Here is a 24,563-nt window from a genome sequence, read left to right on the forward strand (position 1 = left end):
TCCGTCCGGGGGCGTCCTGGCCCGCCCGCACGGCAGCCTCGCTCGCCGCCTCTGTCCCGGGGAGGGCTGGGGCCGAGCTAGAGGGAAGGAGGGATGTTCTGGTCTCCTTCTGAGTTTCGAGCGCAAGAGTGTAGTAGGAGGGCGCTTTCCCGCGAGGTGGGGAGTCCGGGAAACACGGCGGGGGCCGGTCGGCAGACCCCATGCCCGGGCTGCGTGCGGCTCGGGGACTCCGGGCCGGGAGCGGGGTGCCCCTGGGGGAGTCGCCCTTGCCCCTTCCCGAACTCCGCTCCGTTCTCGCCTTTTGCCCTTTCTTTATCAGCCTTCCCCTCGTCTTATCGGCTGGTCCGGGAGGGCTCTGTCTGAGTCACTGCTGCCTCGCGCAGGCGGGTGTGAATTTGAACTTAGTCCTTCCCTCGGGGAGCGTCTCCGGGGGAGCGAGTTGCCCTTGTGAACCCGTCTCATGGCCCTAGGACGTTCCTTCACTGCGCTCATCCAAACGGAGGCGACCTGACTTTGTCACCTTGGGCCTGGAGGTGGGTCCTCACCACCAGCCTGGCGTCTCGGAGGACTGGCACGTCTCACTCGGCACAGTGTTTTAAGGTTCATCCAGGTGGTGGCGTGTGTGGGAAGTGCCTTCGTCGTGTTCGGCCTTTTGTCCTGTGATGGACACTTGGGGGCTTCCGCCTTTTGGCTGTTGTGAAAAATGCTGTTAGGAACATGGTACGTCTGCAAATGTCTGCTCAAGTCGCTGCTTTCAGTTCTTTGGGGTATATACCCAGAAGTGGTGGGTCATGTGGGAATTCTGGCGAATTTTTTGAGTGATGCCATACCATTTTCCACAGCCGCTGCACTATCTTGTGTTCTCACCAGCACTAACAAAGGTTCCGATTTGTCCACACCCTCACCACCACTTGTTATTTTCTGTATTTTCATACCTGCTTAAATGTCACCTCTTTGACAACGTGCTCCCTGACATACTTCTCTACCCTCAGGTAGAGGGGAGCTGCCCTCTAAGATACCGCTGTTTGAGCTCATCCCCTACCAGTCAGTCCACGCGTCTTGTCAGTTCCTGCGGCGGACTGGAGCTCTGCGTCCAGCCATTTCTCTCCATCTCCCTTATCGGCGCCCTCATCCAGGCTACCATCCTTTCTCATCTGATACTTCAGAAGCCTCTTAATTACCCGCTTGCTCCTGCTCCACTCTTATCCACACAGCAGCCAAAGGGATCCCTTTAAAAAATCATGAATCCACGGACTTACACGGTGCTCATCAGGCCATCCTGTGGAGGCATCCCACATACAAAATGGAGAAGATTGGCACAGATGTTAGCTCAGGGACAATCTTCCTCACCAAAAAAAAAAAAAAAATCATGAATCAAACCCTGTCACTCCTCAGCTGAGACCAGTTGCTCCCATCTCGGTGCTTGACCTGCTATGCCCTGAAGAGTCTGGGCCTGCCTGCCTTACTGACTTTATCTCTTTCCACTCTCCCTTTACTTGTGCATTTCAGCTGCTCTAGACATACTTATTCCTGGAGCTTGTGGTTGCCTCAGGCTGCTGGGTTTGTCGTCCTTGGGCCTGGAATAACCTGTTACTTGACTGACTCCTTGTCATCCCTCAGGCCAGTTGACACCTTCCAGTCCTGTTTTGAACTCTTCCCAGTACCACAACTTACTTTGTGTCATTCATATTTCACTCAGTAAGCACTTTGAAAGTGTTTCACCTGTTACCAACCCCACCTACCCCTGGAATGTGAGCTCCGTGAGGGCAAAGATTGTATTCATCTTGTTAACTACTGTATCCCAACTAATGGACACAGAGTAGATAGTCAAGAAATGAAGGAATGCCTGCATACGAATACATTATTAAATATTTATTAGAAGATATTTTTTAACAACGTTGCCACTAAAATCTAGCAGAGAGGTGACTGTTTCATAAACAGTGGTGTGCATAGAGAGGCTGCAGATAGTTGTGTTAACGCGTTGCCGAAAAGTTCCAGGATGGGGGGGCTTATTATATTTGAGTTTCTCAAATACCAAGCTTAGACAAGTTGATGTTCTTTTTAAGCCCATAAGACGACAGTAAGCTGGATGGGCGCTGGAGGTGTTCCACATTAGCGGTGCCCATCATCCTCATGAAGCCGGAATAGGAAACAAACTTACAAAGTCAGTGAAAGCTTCCAAAGGAGAGCTTTAAGTGTGGTCTACTTCTAAAAGGTTTGTGCACATCGCATTTTATTATAAAATATTCCAAATATAAAGTTCAGAGAGCAATATAAACTCATTTATCCAACACTCAGGTTTGCTCCAGGTTCATAAACAATACATAGCTTTATTTGGTATGTTTTTAAAAACTTAGATATGTCATATATTTAAAGTATCTTTCTACTTCTACCTTTTGCTGATTTATCTATTTCCCTGTTGATAGAAATTAGATCATTTCTAATTTTGAGAGACTGATAGAGATTTGGAGCAAGAGTCAAAGCAAATTGCAAAGCCGTAAAAACGGAAGGCAAAGGAAATTTTGAAAGTACAGGATAGATCAGTCAGTATTGACTATCTTGAAGGAGAACAAGATGGAAAATGAAATTAGGAAATGAAGATAGGAAATGAAAGTTCATCTGGGGAATCTGAAAATGAGTGAGGAAAACAACGTAACTGAATCTTGTAGTAAATGCAGTAAAATAGGTATTTAAAATGGTTATATACTCATGTCAACAGGGCCTGATTCCCACTAAGAGGAACATTCTATGACCCTTAAAGTGGAATCATATTCTTCACACTCTTTAAATTTTTTTATCCCTTAAATTGTTGTGAATGTATTTCCATATTATTAAACATTTTCCTGCAAAGTTCTTAGCAGCGGTGCGGTATTCCTCTGTGACGGTCAGTTTAGCCTACCCCTTATTTGGCTTGATGTGGATTTTGTCTCAACTGTCCAGCTTCTGTTCCTCTGACAAGGGCACCCTCTTCTTAGGTCTCCAGCACCTTCCACACCCATTAACTGTGGTTGAAACGGGAGATGCCGTGTCTTCACATGAACTCCCCTCCCTGGCCGCCATGAGAAGTTGAGGGCTAGACTGCTGACCAAAGGTGGATGGATCAGAATATCTCCCCTCTTTGTAATAGTGGTTAGTGTGGGCTGGGCACAGCACTCAAGAACTCATAGCTACAGATCTATCCTCACATGGTTTTGGGGTAAAAATTTATATTTGTGGCCTAGTTTGGAAACCTTAAGCCGCAAAATAAATGGAAGGTGTCCCAAATTGTTATCATTATAGGACAGCTGACTAAAGCATTTGAATCCTTCCCTAACATCTTTCAGGTCAGACCTGAAGAACAGAGGGCTTTTCTGTCTGGTGGTGAAAATGGGAGAATAGATGTTCAAGACAGCTCCTGATTCATGGACCAGCTGGTCCGCAGTAGGAAGGAATGAACTCAGGCAGAAAGAAGTGAGAAACAGGTTCAGCAGGAAAGAGTTCCAGGGCATTTAGTCCTCCTTGAGGTGGGGACACCTGGCTCTTAGTGTTTTTTGTTTACACATCCTAATTGGCCTTTTTGCTAAACTTGCTTGAGGGTTTATTTTTGTTATTTCCAACCGAAAGAGCCCTGGTTTTTGCTTTGGAGCCATGTTTATTTTTCATTGTTCCTGCTTTCCTTGAGACGAATTCTTTGTGTGTACCCATGCATACCCTTGCTTTTCCAGGCTGAGAATGCAGAAGACACCAACAACTGAACTCTTCAAACGCTCCTAAGACCCGAAGCCACTCTGGCTCCTTAACATGGTGCTTACTTGTAAAGTTTGGAAACCCTAGGCCATTAATTCTGTCCATCTCTCTCATCCTTGGCGTTCTCAGACACTGTCTCTTTGGTCACCTCTTCTTGCACTTTATTCCTGTTAGCTCATCATCAAAAACCCTAATGCTCAAATATTAGCCTCTTCTGAGAAGGTTCCCTCCACTTCCTTGCCTTACCTAAACCTGATTTCTTCCTGGAGATAGTTTAGCCCTTCTTGAAACACCCTCTTTGACTTTGCTTAAGCTCTTTATTTTTCTAAGAGGTGCCTTCATACACACCCTTACGTACAAATGACATATCCGCTCAGATGTCCTCTCTTCTGAGAAGTACTGCCTTCCCCAGCTGACATGGTCCTCCTTCCTCTGTCTACAATGCAACTTCAATACACCTCCCAACATGCAACATTCAATACAATGCATCCAACTGTGCAACCTCAGTACAACCCAACACGCAGCCTTCAATACCGTACAGTCCAACAATGCAACCTCAGTACCACCCAACATACAGCATTCAACACCATACAGTCCAACAATGCAACCTCAGTACCACCCAACATACAGCATTCAACACCATACAGTCCAACAATGCAACCTCAGTATAACCCAATGTACAGCATTCAACACCATACAGTCCAACAATGCAACCTCGGTACAACCCAACGTACAGCATTCAACACCATACAGTCCAACAATGCAACCTCAGTACAACCCAACATACAGCATTCAACACCATACAGTCCAACAATGCAACTTCAATATAACCCAGCATGCAACATTCAGTACAGTAGTCCAACAATGCAACTTCAGTATAACCCAACATACTACAGTGTATTAGAATTGTTGGTTTACCCAGTTCCTCACAAGACTGTAAGCATCTTGAGAACAGGGACTTTTAAATGTCTGCACCCTTGGTATCTGGCACATAAGAGACTCTAAATAAATCTTGGGAAAACTAATAGAAGAAGGCCATTTTGCTAGATAAAATATTTCTACAATACAAATGTGTAGTTTAAAAGATGGTGAGATGATACAGACTGAGGACCTAACAAAGGAAAAATAAAGTTCTCTGAGAAATAGAACAGAGCAGAAATGTTATATGTGATAAATAATGAGACAGTAGTTAAAATTAGCATCAAATCTTGAAGTCAGAGTGAGAGACAATATCTTTCCAAGAAAAGAGAGGGAGGCCCGACAACTCTTAGCCTCTGAATGCTGAATACAGAAATGACCTGGCCATGGTTAAAGACAGGAAGAGGGATTAAGCTGTGGCTGCCTAGGAAATAGTTTATAGGGCATTATTAAACAAAGGGAGAGATCTGGTTTCAGGAATGGTTAGATATTTCTGTTCCTTCTTTGGCTTTGACAATCACACACCAAACCAAAGGGGCTTTTAACAGAAGCACAGACTCCATCAATGATGAAAGTATCTACAATTCTGCACCACAACATCTGAGGACAAAAAGTGGGCATAGGATTGGCAAATGACCTCATAGAGTGGAGGATAACCCCCCTGGAAGTGTCTACAGAGGGGGATGCTAGTGGAATGTGAGACAGTTTACCCTGCAGAACCCAGAACCCAGAAAGGCTCTGGAATTGGAGGTACAGAGATCACGGGAGACTGGGGTGAGCCAGTGGGCTGAAAACAGCTGTTCTTTGAAATGCATATAAAATGCAGTTAGACCAGGTCCTTATCATCACCCTCACGCGTGCAGAAAATAGAAGTGGATGCTCTGGAGAACCTTGGGTTTCAGTGACCTCATGACCAGCCGGGGATGCAGAGTGGGGGGCAGAGAGATGGCCTTGCACCACGCAAGACGAAAAGTTGCCTCTAGAGGAAGAGGGGACTCTTGAAGAGCTTCTCTCTGAGTGAAAGTGTGAATTAGACAAAGAACACTCGAAAAACTTGGCCACCAGCAAAAGAAAACAAGGAAATTTGCCTGTCTTGGCCTCGACCCCAGTGGAGAAAATGTTCTCCTCCCACCTCCAACCTCTGTTGCAACTACTCTGCCATTTTAGTGCAAAAGCAGCCATGGACTAAATGTAAATGAGTTACGGCAGCTCGTTGACTGGCTATGTTCTAGTTAAACTTTAGAGACCCTGACAGTTGAATTTCATCTGATTTTCACATACCATGAAGGAGTCTTTAGATTTTTTTCCAACTGTGTAAAAAATAGTCTTAGCTCTCTCCACATAAAAGGAGGTGGCAGGCTAGATTTGGCCCATGGGCTGCAGTTTGCTGACCACCTAGCTAGACTTTAAGCATGTTCAAAATTCAGGGTGAGCATTCACCCCGTTTCAATGCAAAAGGAGGCAAGAAAGGAAAGGAAAGAAAGAGTAGACACAGCAGGACAAATAGAAAGTTCAAAATAACCTGTTAGAAATAGATTAATAATTATATCAAATGTAAATGGACTAAACTTACCAGCTAAAAGACAGATTGCCAGGAGGACTTTTTTAAAAAATCCAAACATATGTTGTTTTAAATGAGACATACACCAAACATAAGGGTACATTAAAGTTCAAAGTAGAAGAAAGGAAAAAGTTATACCAAGAGAATACTTAAAAAAGAAAAGCTGAGGTGTTATTGACAAAATATACTTTATGGTGGACTTCATTGTTAAGAATAAGGAGAGCTTTACACAATGATAGAAGGAGCCTTTTTTTTTTTTAACCAGGAAGATAGAATAATTCTAAACCTGAATGTACCTAACAGTATTATCTTGCATATGTATGTACCCAACAACACAGATACATAGATATAGATATAAATATATAGCTGAGATATTTATCTACATGTAGCAAAAGCTTACAGAACTGCACAAAGAAATTGACAGATGCACCATTATAGCAAAATATTTTAACATAAGTATTTGAATCATTGCGAGATCAGGCAGATAAAAATTTGGTAAGGATATGGAAGATTTGATTCCAACAGTTACCACGCTTTCTCTGTTGGACATATAGAGAACCCTCTACCCAACAATCACTTGGATAAAAATTCTTCTCAACCTATTTGGAAATTTTATTAAAATTGGTCACATGCTAGGCTGAAACGCAAGCCTTATCAATGTCAAAAATCAGTGTAAGAGAAATGAACCTAGGTGGCAAAAAAGAATCATAATAGAAAAAAATTTTAAACTTAAACTAATGAAAATACATGCAAACAGTACTTGTGGTCTACAGATACAGTGGTACCCATGGGCAATTGTAGAGCCTTAAATTATTAGGATAAAAGTCTGAAAATTAATGTAGGATGACCCAGTTTATATGTCCAAAAAAAGAACAAAAGAATAAACTCAAAGGAAAAAAGAGGAACATGACGTTGTAACTTTAGACAAATTCTTCTAGAGCGAAAGAACATACTCAGCTCATTTTTGGAGGCCAGTGTATCCAGACAAGTACATTATGAGAAAGGAAATTTATAGGCCGTTTTCATTTATGAATATGAATTTTTTTTAACTTAACATAGGAAACCACATCAAACAATGTTCTTTAAAAAGCCTAAAAGCATCATAACCAAAGTTGGATTTATTCTTGGATTGCAAGCAAGTCTAATTATCATAGAGAAGTCAATTTTCAAATTAACCTGTCAATTAAATGCAGTTCCAATCTAAATCCCAAAGGCACTCCTTTGTTAATAGAACTTGACAAGCTGATTAAAAGTTTTATAGAAGAGTGAAGAGCCAAGAATAATCAAAAACAATTTTGAAAAAGAACAAGGTGGTGGTGGGGGGACTTCCCTACTAGATATTAAGACCTATTATAAAATCTGTTTTTATCTTGTTATAAAGTAACAGTAGTTAAGACAAAGCGCTTCACACACAGTGATGAACAGACCAACATAGCAGACTAGAACGCCCTTACAGTGACCTGCCTATGTATAGAAAACGTGTGCCAGAGGCGGTGGCGCAGAACACAGAGAAAAGGAGGGGCTGTTCCATAAATGGTGCTCGAACAAGAGGTTACCTAAATGGGGGAAAGAGTTGGATTCCTACTTCCCAGTGGGTAGGGATACTGGGATAGAAGAATACAAAGAATACGGGGATAGATAGAAGAGAAAGCAGCTTCTATTCCTACCTCCCAGTAGTAGGAATACCTAACACAAATATAAATTCCAGGTAGATTATAGAGACTTAAATATGGCAAAGCAAAATTTAAAAATTTTACAATAAAATAGAGAATGTGTTTATGAACTCCTGGTAGAGAAAGATTTCTGAAATAAGACATGCTGTACAAGTCATGAAGAAAAAGATTGACAAATGCAATATCTTTGTATTTAAAACTTATTTTATTAAATAATGGCATTAAAAAAGTGAAAAGACAATTCGCATGATGGGAGACAGTGCCTGCTATGCATCTAGAATATATGAAAAACAGAAAATTGTGCTGTAATTAAGTGCAAATCACAGACCAGGAAACCTGGCCAATAACCGTCTGAGACGTGCTTTAGCCTACTGGTACCCAGCATGTTGGTGCCACTCACGGAAGCAGAACAAGTTAAACGATAATCTTTATGTTACACATAGACTTTAGCTTTGTTCTTAGTATCTTTAAGCTAAATCAGGGTATGGGGCCTTGAACTGGTATCTGACACATGTCTAGTCTCTGGGAAAACAGAAACATCAGTCACAAGAGAGGAAAAACAGAAGATTATCAGGAACTGAGGCCAGACCTTGGAGGCCCACCAGGAGACCAGATTTCTGAAGAAACCATGCTCTAAAATAGTTTCATCCTTGCCTGCACGTACTCCGCCCTATTTAATTGGCCTGAGTCTTTGTTCTGGGAAGGTGGGCTTTGAGAATGTTAGTCCAGCATCTTCTGTCTTTGCTGGTGAAAACGAATAAACCCTTTCTATTCCACTGACTTGCCTCCTGACTTTTTGGCTGGTCTTGCAGCAAGCAGAATGAGCCCGTTGCTTGGTAACAGTCAGAGAAAAGGAGTTAAAATCAGATGAGATACATTTCGGCCCTCTGATGGGAAAAATAAAACGTTGACAAATACCAAGTGATGGCAGCTATTTGGAACAAAGGAGGATGTTCATTTACTTGTGGTGGGTACACTTGCAGTGGACTCTCCACTTTGGAGAGTAATTTGGCAATGTCTGGTCACATTGAAGATGTGCATATTTTATGGTTTATCAATCCACTCTTAGCAGTGTCTTCAAGATTCTGAGGAATGGGAAGGGTACAATAAATACATTTTCTAAAAATCTTTAGAAATTTGTCTCCCATAGCATCCTTTCTCAGGGAGCTACTAGGGGATGCGCTTCAGCAAAGTAAGGGAGTAAAACAAGGAAGAGGAAGACGTAGAATCCAGGAGATGGCTTCTAAGAAGGAGTCTAAGAAAATTCCTAACTGATGACAAACAGAAGTCACAAAACGCCTGAACAGGAGGGCTAGAAAGCAACCACTGCAGATTTGAGCAGACCAGTGGAAGACTCCAGGGAGGAAAATGGAACTGATAAATTGTCTGATACGTCTGACCACACAGAGGTTTATTTTGGGAGTCATTTTATAGAGGTGTTAAGAATTGTGAGAAGACTTAACCACAGAGAAAGGTCTTTGTTTCATCCTCAGCTGTATTCACAGCACCCCAGTGCCTGGCACGTCGTAGGCATTCAGAAATATTTGTTACATGGTTGATCACGTCCTTGAAGGTAGCAGAAGTGAAATTGATTAAAAGTGGGAAAGAAGGAGTACTGGCTGAAACAATATAGCACATCGTGGAAAATAGGAGGATGAAATAGGTGACAGGAAACAAGGAGTATTTGAGAACAATTTGATGCAACATCTGGGAGCAATTCTGGTGGGTTTGATGGTGGAAGATGTATAACTTACAACATAAATGAGAATCATGTAAGATGAGTTGTGAATGACCTTGAGTTCAGATGTTTTTAAAGTAGGACTGCTGCCAACAACAACATTTCAGATTTCCCCCCAGTTATTCAATTCCCAACTTTGGTGGCCAACGTTCTAATCCAGGTGGACTATTGATTTATTCAGCTACTATTTACAAGCTCCTCCTGTGTACCCAGCACTGCCCAGAAGCTGGGGTTTTAGTGGCAAGCACAGTTGGATGTTGTCCCTGCCCCCAGTGCAGTCTTATCCTTTTGTTCAGAATGTTTAGAATATGGATGTATCCAGCCTGAAATATTTTCTCAGCCTGGATTCACTCTTAGGAAAATAAGATTTTGAAATTTACACTAACTCTAGAAATGGAAACTCATTGCTTTTCATTTCACCAGGAATTAGTATCTAAAATAATAAGCTTTATAGCCAATTTTACTAATCAGATTGGATATGATTTTTGTTATTAGAAACATATACTATCTTGATAACTAAATTTGGTAATCCTTCTTGGCTGGTGATCTTTATCTGCACATGAACTTTGCACAGGTGGCTTGAGAAACCCGGCACACGCTTCGCGGTAGGTCCTGCTCAGTCCCGTTAGGGGTTGCCCTCTCTCACCTCCTCCTCTTGGTGCCCTTTTGCAGGGATTGTATTCGCACATTATGGTCCAGTCTGGAGACAGCAGAGGAAGTTCTCTCATTCAACTCTTCGTCATTTTGGCTTGGGAAAGCTTAGCTTGGAGCCCAAGATTATTGAGGAGTTCAAATATGTGAAAGAGGAAATGCAGAAGCATGGAGCAGTCCCCTGCAGCCCTTTCCCCATTGTCAGCAAGGCCGTCTCTAACATCATCTGCTCCTTGTGCTTCGGCCAGCGCTTTGATTACAACGATGCGGAGTTTAAGAAAATGCTGGATCTTATGTCACGAGCGTTGGAAATCTGTTTGAACACCCAGCTCCTCCTGGTCAACATATGCTCCTGGCTTTATTACCTTCCCTTTGGACCATTTAAGGAATTAAGACAAATTGAAAAGGATATAACCACTTTCCTGAAAAAAATCATCAAAGACCATCGAGAGTCTCTGGATGTAGAGAATCCTCGAGACTTCATAGACATGTACCTTCTCCACATGGAGGAGGAGAGGAAAAGTAACAGCGATAGTAGTTTTAATGAAGATTACTTATTTTACATCATTGGGGATCTCTTCTTTGCTGGGACTGATACCACAACTAACTCTCTGCTTTGGTGCCTTCTGTATATGTCACTGAACCCCGAGGTGCAAGGTAATTGATGGATGTTTCCTTTATTCATCGCAAAACCAGGTTATTAAAATCAGGATCAGCAACCTTAGTGGTCCTGTGGCTCCTAACACTAAGCAGTGTCTTCAGGCTGGAAAAAAAAAAGGAAATACTTGCATCTCATAGGGAGTTGTTAAGCTGCTTACAGTGAAACTCCAAATTTCTAGACAGTGGGACTAATGTCATAACTTGCTTGCCCATGTTTTAAATCTCTATAAGTCTGATTCTGTGTAAAATCTAAGACGAAGAAAGAACTTTAGAGAAGAATAACATTTTTGTTTTTTCAAAGATTGGCACCTGGGCTAACAACCATTGCCAATCTTTTTTTTTTTTTCTGCTTTATCTCCCCAAACCCCCTGTACACAGTTATATATCTTAGTTGCATGTCCTTCTAGTTGTGGGATGCAGACGCCACCTCAACGTGGCCTGACGAGCAGTGCCGTGTCTGCGCTCAGGATCCGAACCCTGGGCCGCTGCAGCAGAGTGCGCAAACTTACCCACTCTCGGCCACAGAGCCGGCCCCAAGAATAACATTTTAGAACTGAAGGGAATCATAATGATCATCTGAACCTATTCATCTTGTTTTGAAAATGGAGAACAGAGGCCCAGAGAAGTAATGTGACTTTCACAAGATTACACAGCTATTTCCACTACATCAATACCAATAGGCGGTGAATGTCAGTGGTGGTTCATACTGGGAGAATACAGACGAGGATAGTGCACTAGTGTTCTATTGCTCCTATAACAAATAACCACAAATTTACTGACTTAAAACAACACAGATTTGCTGTCTTACAGTTCTACACACTAGAAGTCTCATGTGGGGTTCACCGGTAGGGCTGCCTTCCTTTCTGGAGGCTCCGGAGGAGAATCCGTTTCCTCACCATTTCCAGCTTCCGTGGCTGGCGGCCCCCTTCCTCCATCCTCAAAGCCAGCAATCTCACATCTCTCTGACTGTCTCCCCGTAGTCACATCTCCCTCTGACTCTAAACTGGGAAAAGTTCTCCAAATTTAGAACCCATGTACTTCGATTGGGCACACCCGGAAAATGCAGGATCGTCTCCCCCATCTCACAGTCTTTAATCACATCTGCAGAGTCCCTTCTGTTGTGTAAGGTAGCATAGTCACAGCCTCTGGGGGATTAGGGTGTGGACATCTTTGAGGGACTATTTTCTGCTTGCTCTCATAGGATTGTGCTTCCTTGTAGTAACTAGTGTTGAGTAACAGATTATCCCAAAATTTAACAACTTAAAGCAGCCTCCGTTTATTATCTCACATAGTTTCTAAGGATCAGGAGTCCAGGAGCAGCCATGCCTGGATGGTCTGGCTTAGGATTTCTCGTGAGGTTGTAGTCAAGATGTTGGCTGGGGCTGTAGTCATCTATAGACTTGCCTGGGATGGAGGATCCACTCCCAAGAGGGCTCATCCACATGAGTGTCAGCTGCAGGCTTACCATTTGGACCTTTCCAAAGGGCTGCTTGACTTGGCAGCTGCCTTACCCCAAAGCAAGTGACCCAAGAGAGATTGAGGGGCCAAGATGGGAGCCACAGTGGCTTATAACCTAAGGTCAGAACTGACATGCCATCACTTCTCCCTGATTCTGTTGGTCACATAAACCAACGTGCTGCACAGTGGGAGGGGACTGAGCAAAGGATGTGAACACTGAGAAGCAGGGACCTTTGGGCACCATATTGGGCTAGTGCACATTGTTACATATAAAAGCTTAGCGAGTCAATGCAGTGTTCATGTGAGAGAATGATTCAGAGTGCCCCTGAATCCGGGGTGCTTTCTCCTTTGCCCTGCATCTGTTCTGCTCTCCTCCCTCTGCATTGCAGGGTGGTACAGGGTCCCTGGCAAGCCCCCTCTACTTGGCATATCTGACCAATGCTTCACTCCACTGAGGCTGAGTCAGGCCTCCTGCCAACGCACCAGTGGTGTGTATGTGGTGGTGGGAAGTGTGCACAGGAGGGCAGTCTCAGCTTTCCTGCCTCATCTCTGGTTGAGTCTTTCATTTTTGTGTATAGAAAAGGTTCACGAAGAAATTGAAAGGGTCGTTGGTCCTGACCGAGCCCCTTCCCTCACGGACAAGGCCCAGATGCCCTACACAGAAGCCACTATCATGGAGGTGCAGAGGCTGACTGTGGTGGTGCCGCTCTCCATTCCTCATATGACCTCGGAGACAACAGGCAAGTCCAGGCTCTTCCTCCTTAGAACGTCCCTGAGGGAAGCACTGCCCTTGATCCAGAGATGCTGAGGGGAGCGTGTGGTGTCTGCCACCTAGCACGAGCTTTCTGAGGGTTTGCATTGTGTCATGGATAATCAACCTGCAGCGGGGGCTTCCGCCCTCAGTCATCCATGCTCCCTGCACTGGCGTTCCAGCATGGCGTGTGTTGTCAACAGCCCCCCAGCCTTCAGAGTGTGCACACCGATGCTGGGCACACACATGCTGCCATTTAAGGTGGCTGCACTGGCAGAAGAAAGTCTCCAGAATTAACAAGGGCCCCTCTCAGTCCTCTCCGTGGAGGTCAGAAGAGCTAGTCTAAACATGGAATTAAGGATTCTAACTGGGAATTATCCTACTTCAGTTTTCACAGTTCTGCAGCTGAGGTGGAACTGCCACGGAAGCAGAATTGCCCATCTGTAAGGCACCTCTTCAAACTCACACCTACAGTGAGCTGTGTCCATCTGGTCACGTGCTTGCCGTACAGCCCCCCCCAGACTCCCTCAACATCCCCCAGAACAGGGAATTTACCTCCTTTTCAGACACCCAGGATGTAATGAATGGGCTTTAATCTAGGTATAGGACAGCTGTGGGAGGAAGTCACAGATAAATCACACTGGATCACTTCACAGTGTCTCGGTGCAAATTAGAAACACTGTGTGTGCGTGTCTTCTGGGTGTTACTTAAAGTGCATATTAACTTGTCAGCTGTAGAGCCAGTATTGCCTTCCCTGTACATCCCTTTACCTTATTCTGCCTTCCTCCTCATGTTGTTGTGTAGACATAAAAGACTGTGAACTCTAAAGTTTTGTACAAGTATTAGGAATTTGTAATTCTTTGGGAAAGTTTATGTGGAATGCCCTGTGATTTCTATTTTAGTGTTTTCTCTTAATTATAATGTTTTCATGGTTTGACTTAATTTATTAACTCAACATCCATCAGAGCCCCTCCTGTGCCCTGTCTCAGGCTGGGTCCTGGGAAGGCATGGAGAGGACACCAGTTGACAAGGTCTTGGCCCTGCCCTCAGATCCCTCAAAGTTTAGTCTCAGCAAATTAAGATGCTAGGTATGTGACTAGATATTTTTTTGATTGTGATGTTCAGGGAGAACTGTTGGTAGAAGCATTTGCATGACATTGTGTTTTTGTTTCAGTGCTCCAGGGGTACACCATTCCTAAAGGCACAGTGGTTCTGCCCAACCTGTGGTCAGTCCACAGAGACCCAGCCATTTGGGAGGAACCTGATGAGTTCCATCCTAATCGATTTCTGGATGATCAAGGACAACTTGTTAAAAAAGAAGCCTTTATTCCTTTTGGGATAGGTCAGTTAAACTTTTACTTTTTTAATGGCATAATAAAAAAAGAAGTAGCACTAAAAGTATCTTTTACTATTTCGTGATATTGTTTTAAAAATGTTTCTTTCTTGGCAAGCAAATATAAGAGAAAATTTAGATACTGCATCTCCGCTATGTTCATTTCAGGTTTGAAAACAAAATGAGGGGTTAGGAGCAGGACTTTGCCTCCTCCCTGGGGTCTGCATTTCATCTCTAGCTTCAGCGACTCACCCCTGAATACTGGCCCCCTCTTGAGGATGGACCAGCCGCCTTTCCATCTAGGTACACTGGCTGAGTGCCATCCATTACACACATTAATGCAGTCAGTCAAGTCAGAAAAGCTGTATTCCAGATGAAAATTTCCTAAGTCTAATGCATCTATTTGTGTAAAAGAATTGCAACATCTTAAAGGTCCAGAAGGAGAGTGATGTCAGCATCATGGTGGAGGGAGTAGCTCCCTTTGTCTCTCCCCTCTGAATTACAACCAAACAGACATCCATTGACCAGCATAGGATTCCCTACACAGCACAAGGATGCCTAAGAGATTCAGGCAGCTATACATCTGACGGTGGGCAGACTGGACCCCTGAAAAGCAGTGGAACTAGGGGGGCAGCCCTCTCCCCGACTTCCAGTGTCAGTTATCCAGAGCATGGATCCTCATGCAGCAGTCCACACACCTGTGAGTGGAGGCAAGGGCAGCCTGGCCCCATGTGTGCCAATACTCCTGGGGAGCCCCTGTCCTGCAACAGTCAGTGGGGCAGCAGCAGTGGTAACAGGCTGACCCATGCAACTGAGAAGAGGGGACAGGAGTACCCAGCCCCCAGTGGTGGCACCTTCAACACCAACTCTACCAGCAGTGGGGGCTACATACAAGTTCCTGGTTCCCCAAATTCCTGCCAGTGACTGACACCCGTGAACCCAGCACTCCTGGCAGCAGTGCATCCAGCACCCCCAGACAGCTGGGGAAACAGCAGCACAGGTGGTGCACAGGACAGCAGCATCTGAGCCTGCGGAGAGCCAGTGAAAGATCACGAGACCAGGTGACCAGAGCCAAAGTAACCAAAGCCATACCCAAATAAGAAAAGGTGATGACTACCACAGATGTGCTGGCAGAGGATCAGTTCCTCAAACACTATAAAGAACAGTAACACAGCAGAACAAAAGGAAAATGACAACTCTCCAGAAAACAAACCTGAAGTCACAGAAGACTACAATCTAACTGACAGAGAATTCAAAACAACTGTCATAAAGAGACTCAATGAGTTACAAGAAAACTCAGAAAGACAGTTTGATGAGTTCAGGAATAAAATTAGTGAACAGAAGGAGTACTTTGCCAAAGAAATTGAAGCTCTGACAAAAACCAGACAAACTCTGGATATGAAGAACATATTTAATGAGACAAAAATAACGTAGAAAGCATTAAAAATAGAGTAGACCTTATGGAGGAGAGAATTAGTGAGCTCAAAAATAGTAACATAGAAATGATTCAGGTGGACGAGGAGTGAAAACTAAGATTTTTTTTTAAAATGAAGGAATTCTTAGAGAACTATCTGACTCAATTAGGAAAAATAACATAAGGATTATAGGCATCCCAGAAGTAGCAGACAGAGAGAGAAAGGAGCAGAGAGCTTATTCAAAGAAATAATAGCTGAGAACTCCCCAAACCTGGGGAAGAAACTGGACATGAAGGTACATGAAGCTAGTAGAACTCCTAATTACCTCAGTGCAAAAAGACCTTCTCCAAAGCATGTAATGTTAAAACTGTCAAAAGTCAATGACAAAGAAAAAATACTAAGGGCAAGAGAGAACCCTCATCAGGCTTTCAGTGGATTTCTCAGCAGAAACCTTACAGGCTATGAGAGAGTGGAATGATATATTCAAAATACTGAAAGACAAAAACTGTCAGCCAAGAATATTCTATCCAGCAAAATTATCCTTCAGATGTGATGGAGAAATAAAACCTTTCTCAGATGAAAAAAAAATTGAGGAAGTTCATTGCCGCCAGACCTTCCCTACAAGAAGTGTTGAACAGAGCTCTCTTACCTGAAACAGAAAGGCAAAGGTCTTCAAAGCCTTGAGCAAGGAGATAAATAGACAAAATCAGAAAATTGCAGCTCTAATCAGAATAGGTTAGCAAACAGTTGTAACATAAAGGATAAATGGAAAGAAAGCATCAAAAATAACTATAAACACTTCAATTTAGTCACAAACTCACAATACAAAAGAATAATTTATGACAACAAAAACATAGAAGGGGAAGAGGAAAAGGATGGAACCTGCATAGGCTAATGGAGAGAAGAGGCTATCAGAATAAGGACTGCTTGATCTATGAGATCTTTTATACAAACCTCATGGTAACCACAAAACAGAAAATCAGAGCATGGTCACAAATCATAAATAAAGAGAAAACTGAGAAAGTCATCACAGAAAACCACCAAACTGAAATGGCAGACAGAAATACAAGGAAAGAAAAAATGGAAACATAGAACACCCAGAAAACAAGACATAAAATGGCAGTATTAAGCCCTCATATATCAATAACCACTCTAAAGCTAAATGGATTAAATTCTCCAATAAAAAAACACAGAAGCCTGGATGGATTAAAAAAAACAAGACCCAACAATATACTGCCTCCAGGAAACACAGCTCTAAAGACAAACAGGCTTAGAGTGAAGGGATGGGAGATGATACTCCAAGCAAATGGCAAACAAAAGAAAGCAAGTATGGCCATACTTATATCAAACAAAGCAGACTTCAGGATTAAAAAGATAAAAAGAGACAAAGATAAGCAGTATATAATGATGAAAGAGACATTCCACCAAGAAGACATAACACTTATTAATATATGTGCACCTAACACAGGAGCACCAAAGTATATAAAGCAACCATTAACAGACCTAAAGGGAGAAATTAACAACAACACAGTAATAGTAGAGAACCTTAACACTCCACTTACATCAATGTCATGCAGTCAGAAATGTCATACATACATGCAGTCAGAAAGTCAACAAGGAACCAGTGACCTTAAATGAAACACTAGGTCAGATGGGCTTAATAGATGTATTCAGAACATTCCGTCCAAAAATAGCAGAATACACATTCTTCTCAAGTGCACATAGAACCATTCTCAAAGATAGACCATATGTTGGGAAACAAGGCAAGCCTCAGTAAATTTAAGAAGATTGAAATGTCAAGCATCTTTTTGGACCACAATACTATGAAACTAGAAATCAACTATAAGAAAAGAGCTGGTAAAGTCACAAATATGTGGAGACTAAACAACATCCTACTGAACAGCTATTGGATCAATGAAGAAATCAAATGAGAAATAAAAAAGTACCTGGAGACAAATGAAAATGAAAACAGAGCATACCAAAACCTATGGGATGCAGCAAAAGTGGTATTAAGAGGGAAATTTATAGCAATATAGGGCTACCTGAAGAAACAAGAAAAATCTCAAAAAAGCATACCCTATACCTATAGGAACTAGCAAAAGAAGACCAGACAAAGCCCAAAGTCAATAGAAGGAAGGAAATAATAAAAGTCAGAGCAGAAATAAAATAAAGGCTAAAGAAAACCAATAGAAAGGATCAATGAACCTAAGAGCTGGTTCTTTGAGAAGATAAACAAAATTGACAAGCCATTAGCCAGACTCACTAAAAAAAAAAAAAAAAGAAGACTCAAATAAAATCAGAATGAAAGAGGAGAAATGACAGTGTGCATCATGGAAATACAAAGGATTATAAGAGAGCACTATGAAAAGCTAGACACCAACAAATTTGGTAACCTAGAAGAAATGGATAAATTCTTAGAATCATGCAACCTCTCAAAACTGAATCAAGAAGAAATAGAGAATCTGAATAGACCAACCACAAGCAAAAAGATTCAAACAGTAATCAAAAACTTCCCAAAAAACAAAAGTCCAGGACCAGACAACCTCTCTGGTGAGTTCTACCAAACATTCAAAGAAGATTTAATTCCTGTCCTTCTCAAATTATTCCAAAAATTGAAGAGGACAGGATGCTTCCTAACTCATTTTATGAGGCCAAAATTACCCTGATACCAAAACCAGACAAGTACAACACAAAAAAGGAAAATTACAGGCCAATATCGCTGACAAACATAGATGCAAAAATCCTCAACAAAATATTCGTGAGTTGAATACAATAATACTCTAAAAGGCACATACACCATGATCACTTGGGATTTATTCCAGAGATGCAGAGATGGTTCAACATCTGCAAATCAATCAATATGATACACCACATTAACAAAATGAGGAATGGAAATCACATGATCATCTCAATAGATGCAGAGAAAGCATTTGACAAGATCCAACATCCATTTGTGACAAAAACTCTCAACAAAATGGATACAGAAGGAAAATACCTCAACACAGTAAAGACCATATATGAGAACCCCCCAGCCAACCTACACTTAATGGTGAAAAACTGAAAGCCATTCCTGTGAGAACAGGAACAAGACAGGGGTGCCCACATGTGCCACTCTTATTCAACATAGTACTGGGAGTTTTAGCCAGAGAAATTAGGCAAGAAAAAGAAATAAAAGGGATCCAAACTGGAAAGGAAGAAGTAAAACTCTCACTCTTTGCAAATGACATGACTCTCTATATAGAAAACCCTGAAGAATCCACCAGAAAACTATTAGAAATAATCAACTACAGCAAAGTTGCTGTACATCTAAAATCAACATACAAAAATCAGTTGCATTTCTACACATTAATAACGAATTAGCAGAAAGAGAAGTCAAGAATACAATCCTATTTACCACCGCAACAAAAAGAATAAAATACCTAGGAATAAATTTAACCAAGGAAGTGAAAGACCTATACACTGAAAACTATAAGACATTATGGAAAGAAATGGAAGAAGATATAAAGAAATGGAAAAATATTCATGCTCATGGATTGGAAGAATAAACATAGTTAAAATGCCCATATTACCTAAAGCAATCTACAGATTGAATGCAATCCTAATCAGAATCCCAATGACATTCTTCACAGAACTAGAACTAAGAATCCTAAAATATATATGCAACAACAAAAGAACCCAAATAGCCAAAGCAATCCTGAGAAAAAAGAACGAAGCTGGAGGTATCACACTCTCTGACTTCAAAATATACTACAAAGCTATAGTAATCAAAACAGCATAGTACTGGCACAAAAACAGACACACAGATCAAGGGAACAGAATAGGAAGCCCAAAAGTAAAACCACAGATCTATGGACAGCTAATCTTTGACAGAAAAGCCAAGAATGTACAATGGAGAAAGGAAAGTCTCTTAAATGTGTTTGGAAAACTGGACAGCCATGTGCAAAAGAATGAAAGTAGACCATTATCTTACACCATACACAAAAATTAACTCAAAATGAATTAAAAACTTGAACGTAAGACCTGAAATCATAAAAGTCCTAGAAGAAAATATAGGCAGTACACTCTTTGACATCAGTCTTAGCAGTACCTTTTCAAATACCATGTCTACTCAGGCAAGGGAAACAAAAGAAAAAATAAACAAATGGGACCACATCAGACTAAAAAGATTCTTCAAGGCAAAGGAAACCATCAACAAAACAAAAAGACAACCCACTAACTGGTAAAAAATATTTGCAGATCGTATATCCAAGAAGGGATTAATTTCCAAAATGTATAAAGAACTCATACAACTCAACAACAAAAAAATGAACAACCTGATCGAAAAATGGGCAGAGGATATGGATATTTTTCCACAGAAGATATACAGATGGCCAACAGCTACATGAGAAGATTTTCAACATCACTAATTATTAGGGAAATGCAAATCAAAACTACAGTGAGATATCACCTCACACCCATCAGAATGGCTATACTTAACAAGACAAGAAACAACAAATGTTGGAGAGGATGTGGAGAAAAGAGAACCCTCATACACTGCTGGTGGAAATGCAAACTGGTACAGCCACTATGGAAAACAGTATGGAGATTCCTCAAAAAATTAAAAATAGAAATACAGTATGATCCAGCTATCCCACTACTGGGTATCTATCAAAGAACATGAAATGAAAAATTCAAAGAGATTTATGCACCCCTATGTTCATTGCAGCATTATTCACAATAGCCAAGAGATGGAAGCAACCCAAGTGCCCATCAACTGATGAATGGATAAAGAAGATGTGGCATATATATATACACACACAATGGAATACTACTCAGGCATAAAAAAAGACAAAATCGTGCCATTTGCAACAACATGGATAGAGCTTGAGGGTTTTATGCTAAGTGAAATAAGTCAGAAAAAGACAATATCCTATGATTTCACTCATGTGGAAGATAAACACGTAGACAAAGAGAACAGAAATTACTGGTTAGCAGAGGAGAAGAAGAGGGGAATAAATGGCCCATATGTACAGTGATGGATGAAAACCAGACTATTGATGGTGAACAAGATGCAGTCTACACGGAAACTGAAATATAATAATGTACACCTGAAATTTACACAATGTGATAAGCCAATATGACCTCAATAAAAAAAAATGAAAGCAACTGGCTTTAAATCCTTAACTTTGAGTAGAAATCCTTCTTTCTCAGCTGCCCAGGTGACTGTTGGGGTGAAGGGCATCTCCTGTCCTGCTGGGCTGTTGGGTGACAGGCTGGGTTCCCTATTCTCACCAGTCCCTCTTTTAGGTTCTGAGATTAGCCATGTAGGATTCTTTCTGTAGAAAAGCAATGCTCCAGAGCTTCTCATCTGACTCACTTTCTCCCTAATCTTGCAAGGAAAGAGAGAAGTAGGTATGGAGAGACATCGAGTCTGTCACTATTTCCTGTTCAGGAGGAGAGTACATTGTTATGAGTAGGAGTTAAATTGTGAACTTGGTATGTAAAAATTCTGATCAGAATATACTGTGGGAGGGCATGTGGTATATGTGGCAATTTTATTTTACAACTCTATCTGTATTTGAAACAATTTAATACATAACAAATTTAATATAAATTTTGTATAAATTTCTCCTTTTGACATAGGAATAGGGATGGTGTCATAATCATCACTTTTGCTCTGATCTCATTTTTAGGGAAGCGGGTGTGCATGGGAGAGCAACTGGCCAAGATGGAATTATTCCTCATGTTTGCGAGCCTAATCCAGAGTTTCAAGTTTGCTTTACCTAAGGATTCTGAGACGCCCCTCCTGACTGGAAGATACGGTCTCACTTTAGCCCCACATCCATTTAATGTAATCATTTCAAAGAGATAAAGAAGATCCGCAAGAAGAGATGGTAAACAGAGTGTAAACTGGTGTCCTTCTAAGCACCTCCTTCCTTGTGCAGTTGACAGTGGACCCGGGTTAGGCTCAGATTAGTGGGGGGGGGGGGGGGGGAGCGTGTGGGAGCTTTCGTCGAGGGGGTTCCTCAGAGATACTTCAGCCGCTTCAGTAGCGTGTGTCTGTGACTCAGGGGGTGAGGACAAAAGCCCTGGACCTGGAGCAGGGCATCTGGAGTTCATGCCCAGTGGCCTCCCTCACTGGGCATTTCTTCTCATCTCAGTGCCTCAGTCATTCCCTGTGTGAAATGAGGGTAACAAGAATTACCTTCTCTCTGTGCCTCAGCACTAATGAAGGTCAAATACCCCATATCCCTTCTGAGTGACGAAACACTGTCAAGCTCTGGAGAACAGATTCAGGAGTAGAAGGAAGACCTCCCTGTTCATACGCGTGACAGTGTGACAGTGGCGTTCAGACTTGAATGTGTGGTCAGAGATGGATGTGGTTTACGTTATAAGGAATCGGAGCTTTTCTTGGCACAGATCCTATGTCACTTTGGGGGGCTCGTTTTGTTATTGTTGTCTTTTTGTTTATTATTTTAGGTTTTGCTTTTTGTAGACATGGGATGAAGTGGAGCCTTGTTTAGGATGCTGAGGAAAGGTTATTTTCTGAATTCACATGTCTACTTCAACTACGTGAACAGTGAGCCTACTGAAGAAGTGGCTTCAGGGCACAATTCCTTCTGCTGGGTTTACTTGCAAAGATGTCGCTCTGGCTTTTGACTTGAGCCCTGCACAGTGAACTCGGGAATTTTGATCCTGGGATCTACCAGGAAAGGATTCCAACCGTACTGAACATTCCTTTCCTATTCTCCCTGCTACCGGCCTAAGGTCTGTCATCCTTGAATACTCCCAAAGACAAGAAGGCATTCTTATTCTTATGAGGAGAACTGAATCCTTTCTAATGAAGAAGGTCCCTCTCAAAGAGCGGTTCTCAAAAAAGGTAATGACTCCTTTCAGGGGGTGTTTGGAAATGTGTGGGTGTATTTTTGGTTATCACAATGATGGCCGTGCTCCTGGCCTTTTGCTGCTGTGAGGCCAGGATGCTGAATGACTGACCAGTCCTATACAATGAAGAATTGTCTTGCCCGGTACACCAGTATTTCCCCCAGAGAGATCATGCTCCAAAAATGACTAGCCCTTCCTTTATGGTCCCAGGGTGCTCCTTATGGAGATGTAATCATGACAGTCACATGAGCAGCTTGACTTTTGAGCCCTTCCTCATGCTGGCACCATACTTAGTGCTTTACTTGTATGATGACCTAATTTTTAGAGAAACTCTATCCAGAGGATGCTGTATTGTAGCTGATGAAGCTGAGGCTTAGAGAAGGGAAGGCACACAGTTGAAAGGTACATTGTGCATTCAAACCTACCCACCTTTGCGACTGGAGAGTTTGTTCTGAACCGCTTCTCTGTCCTGCCACCGCTTGATCCCCGAGGAGTCCACCCTCTGCATTTTCAGTATAGATAAAGGAAATACAGGCTAATCTTCAGGTGCTTCGAGGACTTCTGTTAATTAGGAAAGAAAAATGAATAAACTAAATGCCTAGGAACTGTGAGTGAATGGAGAGGTTGCTGTCTAGATTCTAGATGAGCTGAGCCGTGTGTGGATCACACCGCTCCTTGCACAGGAGAGTTTCTTCCTGATCTGGAATTTCATATGCTTTTCAATTGCACTAATAACTTTGCACTGGCAAGTTTATTACTCGTTAATTTGTACGTGTATTTTCAGCATTACTACCAAAAAGTTTGTAGCTTACTTGAGAAAAAAACTGTTCTGTGAGATTATGTTGAAATCAGATGTTAATTAAACTCTTAAACGTAATGCCTTAAACTGTAGCACCTTAAAAACATCTTTATATAGTAAATCACTGAAAAAAATGCTAATTCTTTCCTCACACATGTTGATATTTTATAATTTTGTAATCATGATTTATTTGAAATGTAAAAATAATAGCACTTTGTTTATAAGTCTGCATAATACCTAATTTTGTCTTCCTCATTAGCATAGTTTTTGATGCTTTTATTAAACTTTTTATTTTAACTGAGATAGTGTCATGTCTGGTTTTTTGTTTTAATTGCTAAACAGAATTCCGTTTTACCAGCTATGAGGTTAGGAAATGGAAGAGGGAACAGGCTTCTGCAAAGAGAGAGATGGCCACAGCATAACAAGCACCGTCTTCAGTCGGGAGGAGAATTCCTTTAAAGTGTCCTCTCAGAGCACAGTTATCCCAGCCCAGGGTTATTTCCCAGGTCAAAGTCCAGAATCATCTGGGGGCAGGATGAGTCCACACGAGCTCATTGCGGCCAAGTATTGAGTGCTTGTGTCCATGACACTTCTCAGCTCTGGAAGAAGAGTTTTTTTAAATACCTGAACCTATGGATTTGACCTGTAGATGAGCCCCTGCTGGCCTTTCCCATGGCCGCTCTTCTTCCTGCAGGTCACAGCTCAGAGGTCAGCTCCTCAGGGTGGCTTTTCTGAGAGCTCCCAGCTCTAGACTGAATGTTAGTGTCCCCCTAGAACCCAGTTGTTGAAACCTGATCCCCAGTGTGATGGTATTTGGAGGTGGGCCCTTTGGGAGGTGATTATGTCATGAGAGTGGAGCCCCATGAATGGGAGTAGAGTCCTTAGGAAAGAGACCCCAGAGAGCCCCTCACCCCTCTTGCCACGTGAGAATGCAGTGTGAGGAAGGCTGTCCATGCACCAGGAAGTAACCGCCGGACACTGAATCTGCCGGCACGTTGATTTCCAACTCCCAGCCT

General features: G+C 42.1%; 1 protein-coding gene and 1 long non-coding RNA gene across 2 annotated transcripts in view; both read left to right on the forward strand.

Annotated features, from left to right (window-relative positions):
• Positions 1 to 23,848, forward strand: part of CYP2U1 (cytochrome P450 family 2 subfamily U member 1) — a 28,194-nt gene extending 4,346 nt beyond the window's left edge. The window contains exons 3-7 of the mRNA XM_014839052.3: positions 10,289 to 10,924; positions 12,964 to 13,125; positions 14,311 to 14,478; positions 21,557 to 21,757; positions 22,344 to 23,848. Coding sequence (XP_014694538.3) covers positions 10,289 to 10,924; positions 12,964 to 13,125; positions 14,311 to 14,478; positions 21,557 to 21,735 — 1,145 coding nt within the window. The 3' untranslated portion in view covers positions 21,736 to 21,757; positions 22,344 to 23,848. The remainder of the gene's footprint in view (positions 1 to 10,288; positions 10,925 to 12,963; positions 13,126 to 14,310; positions 14,479 to 21,556; positions 21,758 to 22,343) is intronic.
• LOC139044751 (uncharacterized) lies at positions 362 to 10,282 on the forward strand. The gene is made up of 4 exons (XR_011501820.1): positions 362 to 720; positions 2,067 to 2,215; positions 2,976 to 3,091; positions 3,705 to 10,282. It is a non-coding gene; the product is annotated as an uncharacterized lncRNA (long non-coding RNA).
• Positions 23,849 to 24,563: the final 715 nt, after the last annotated feature.

The sequence above is a fragment of the Equus asinus genome, chromosome 3 (genome assembly GCF_041296235.1).
Source record: "Equus asinus isolate D_3611 breed Donkey chromosome 3, EquAss-T2T_v2, whole genome shotgun sequence".
In the NCBI taxonomy this organism is placed as follows: Eukaryota; Metazoa; Chordata; class Mammalia; order Perissodactyla; family Equidae; genus Equus; species Equus asinus.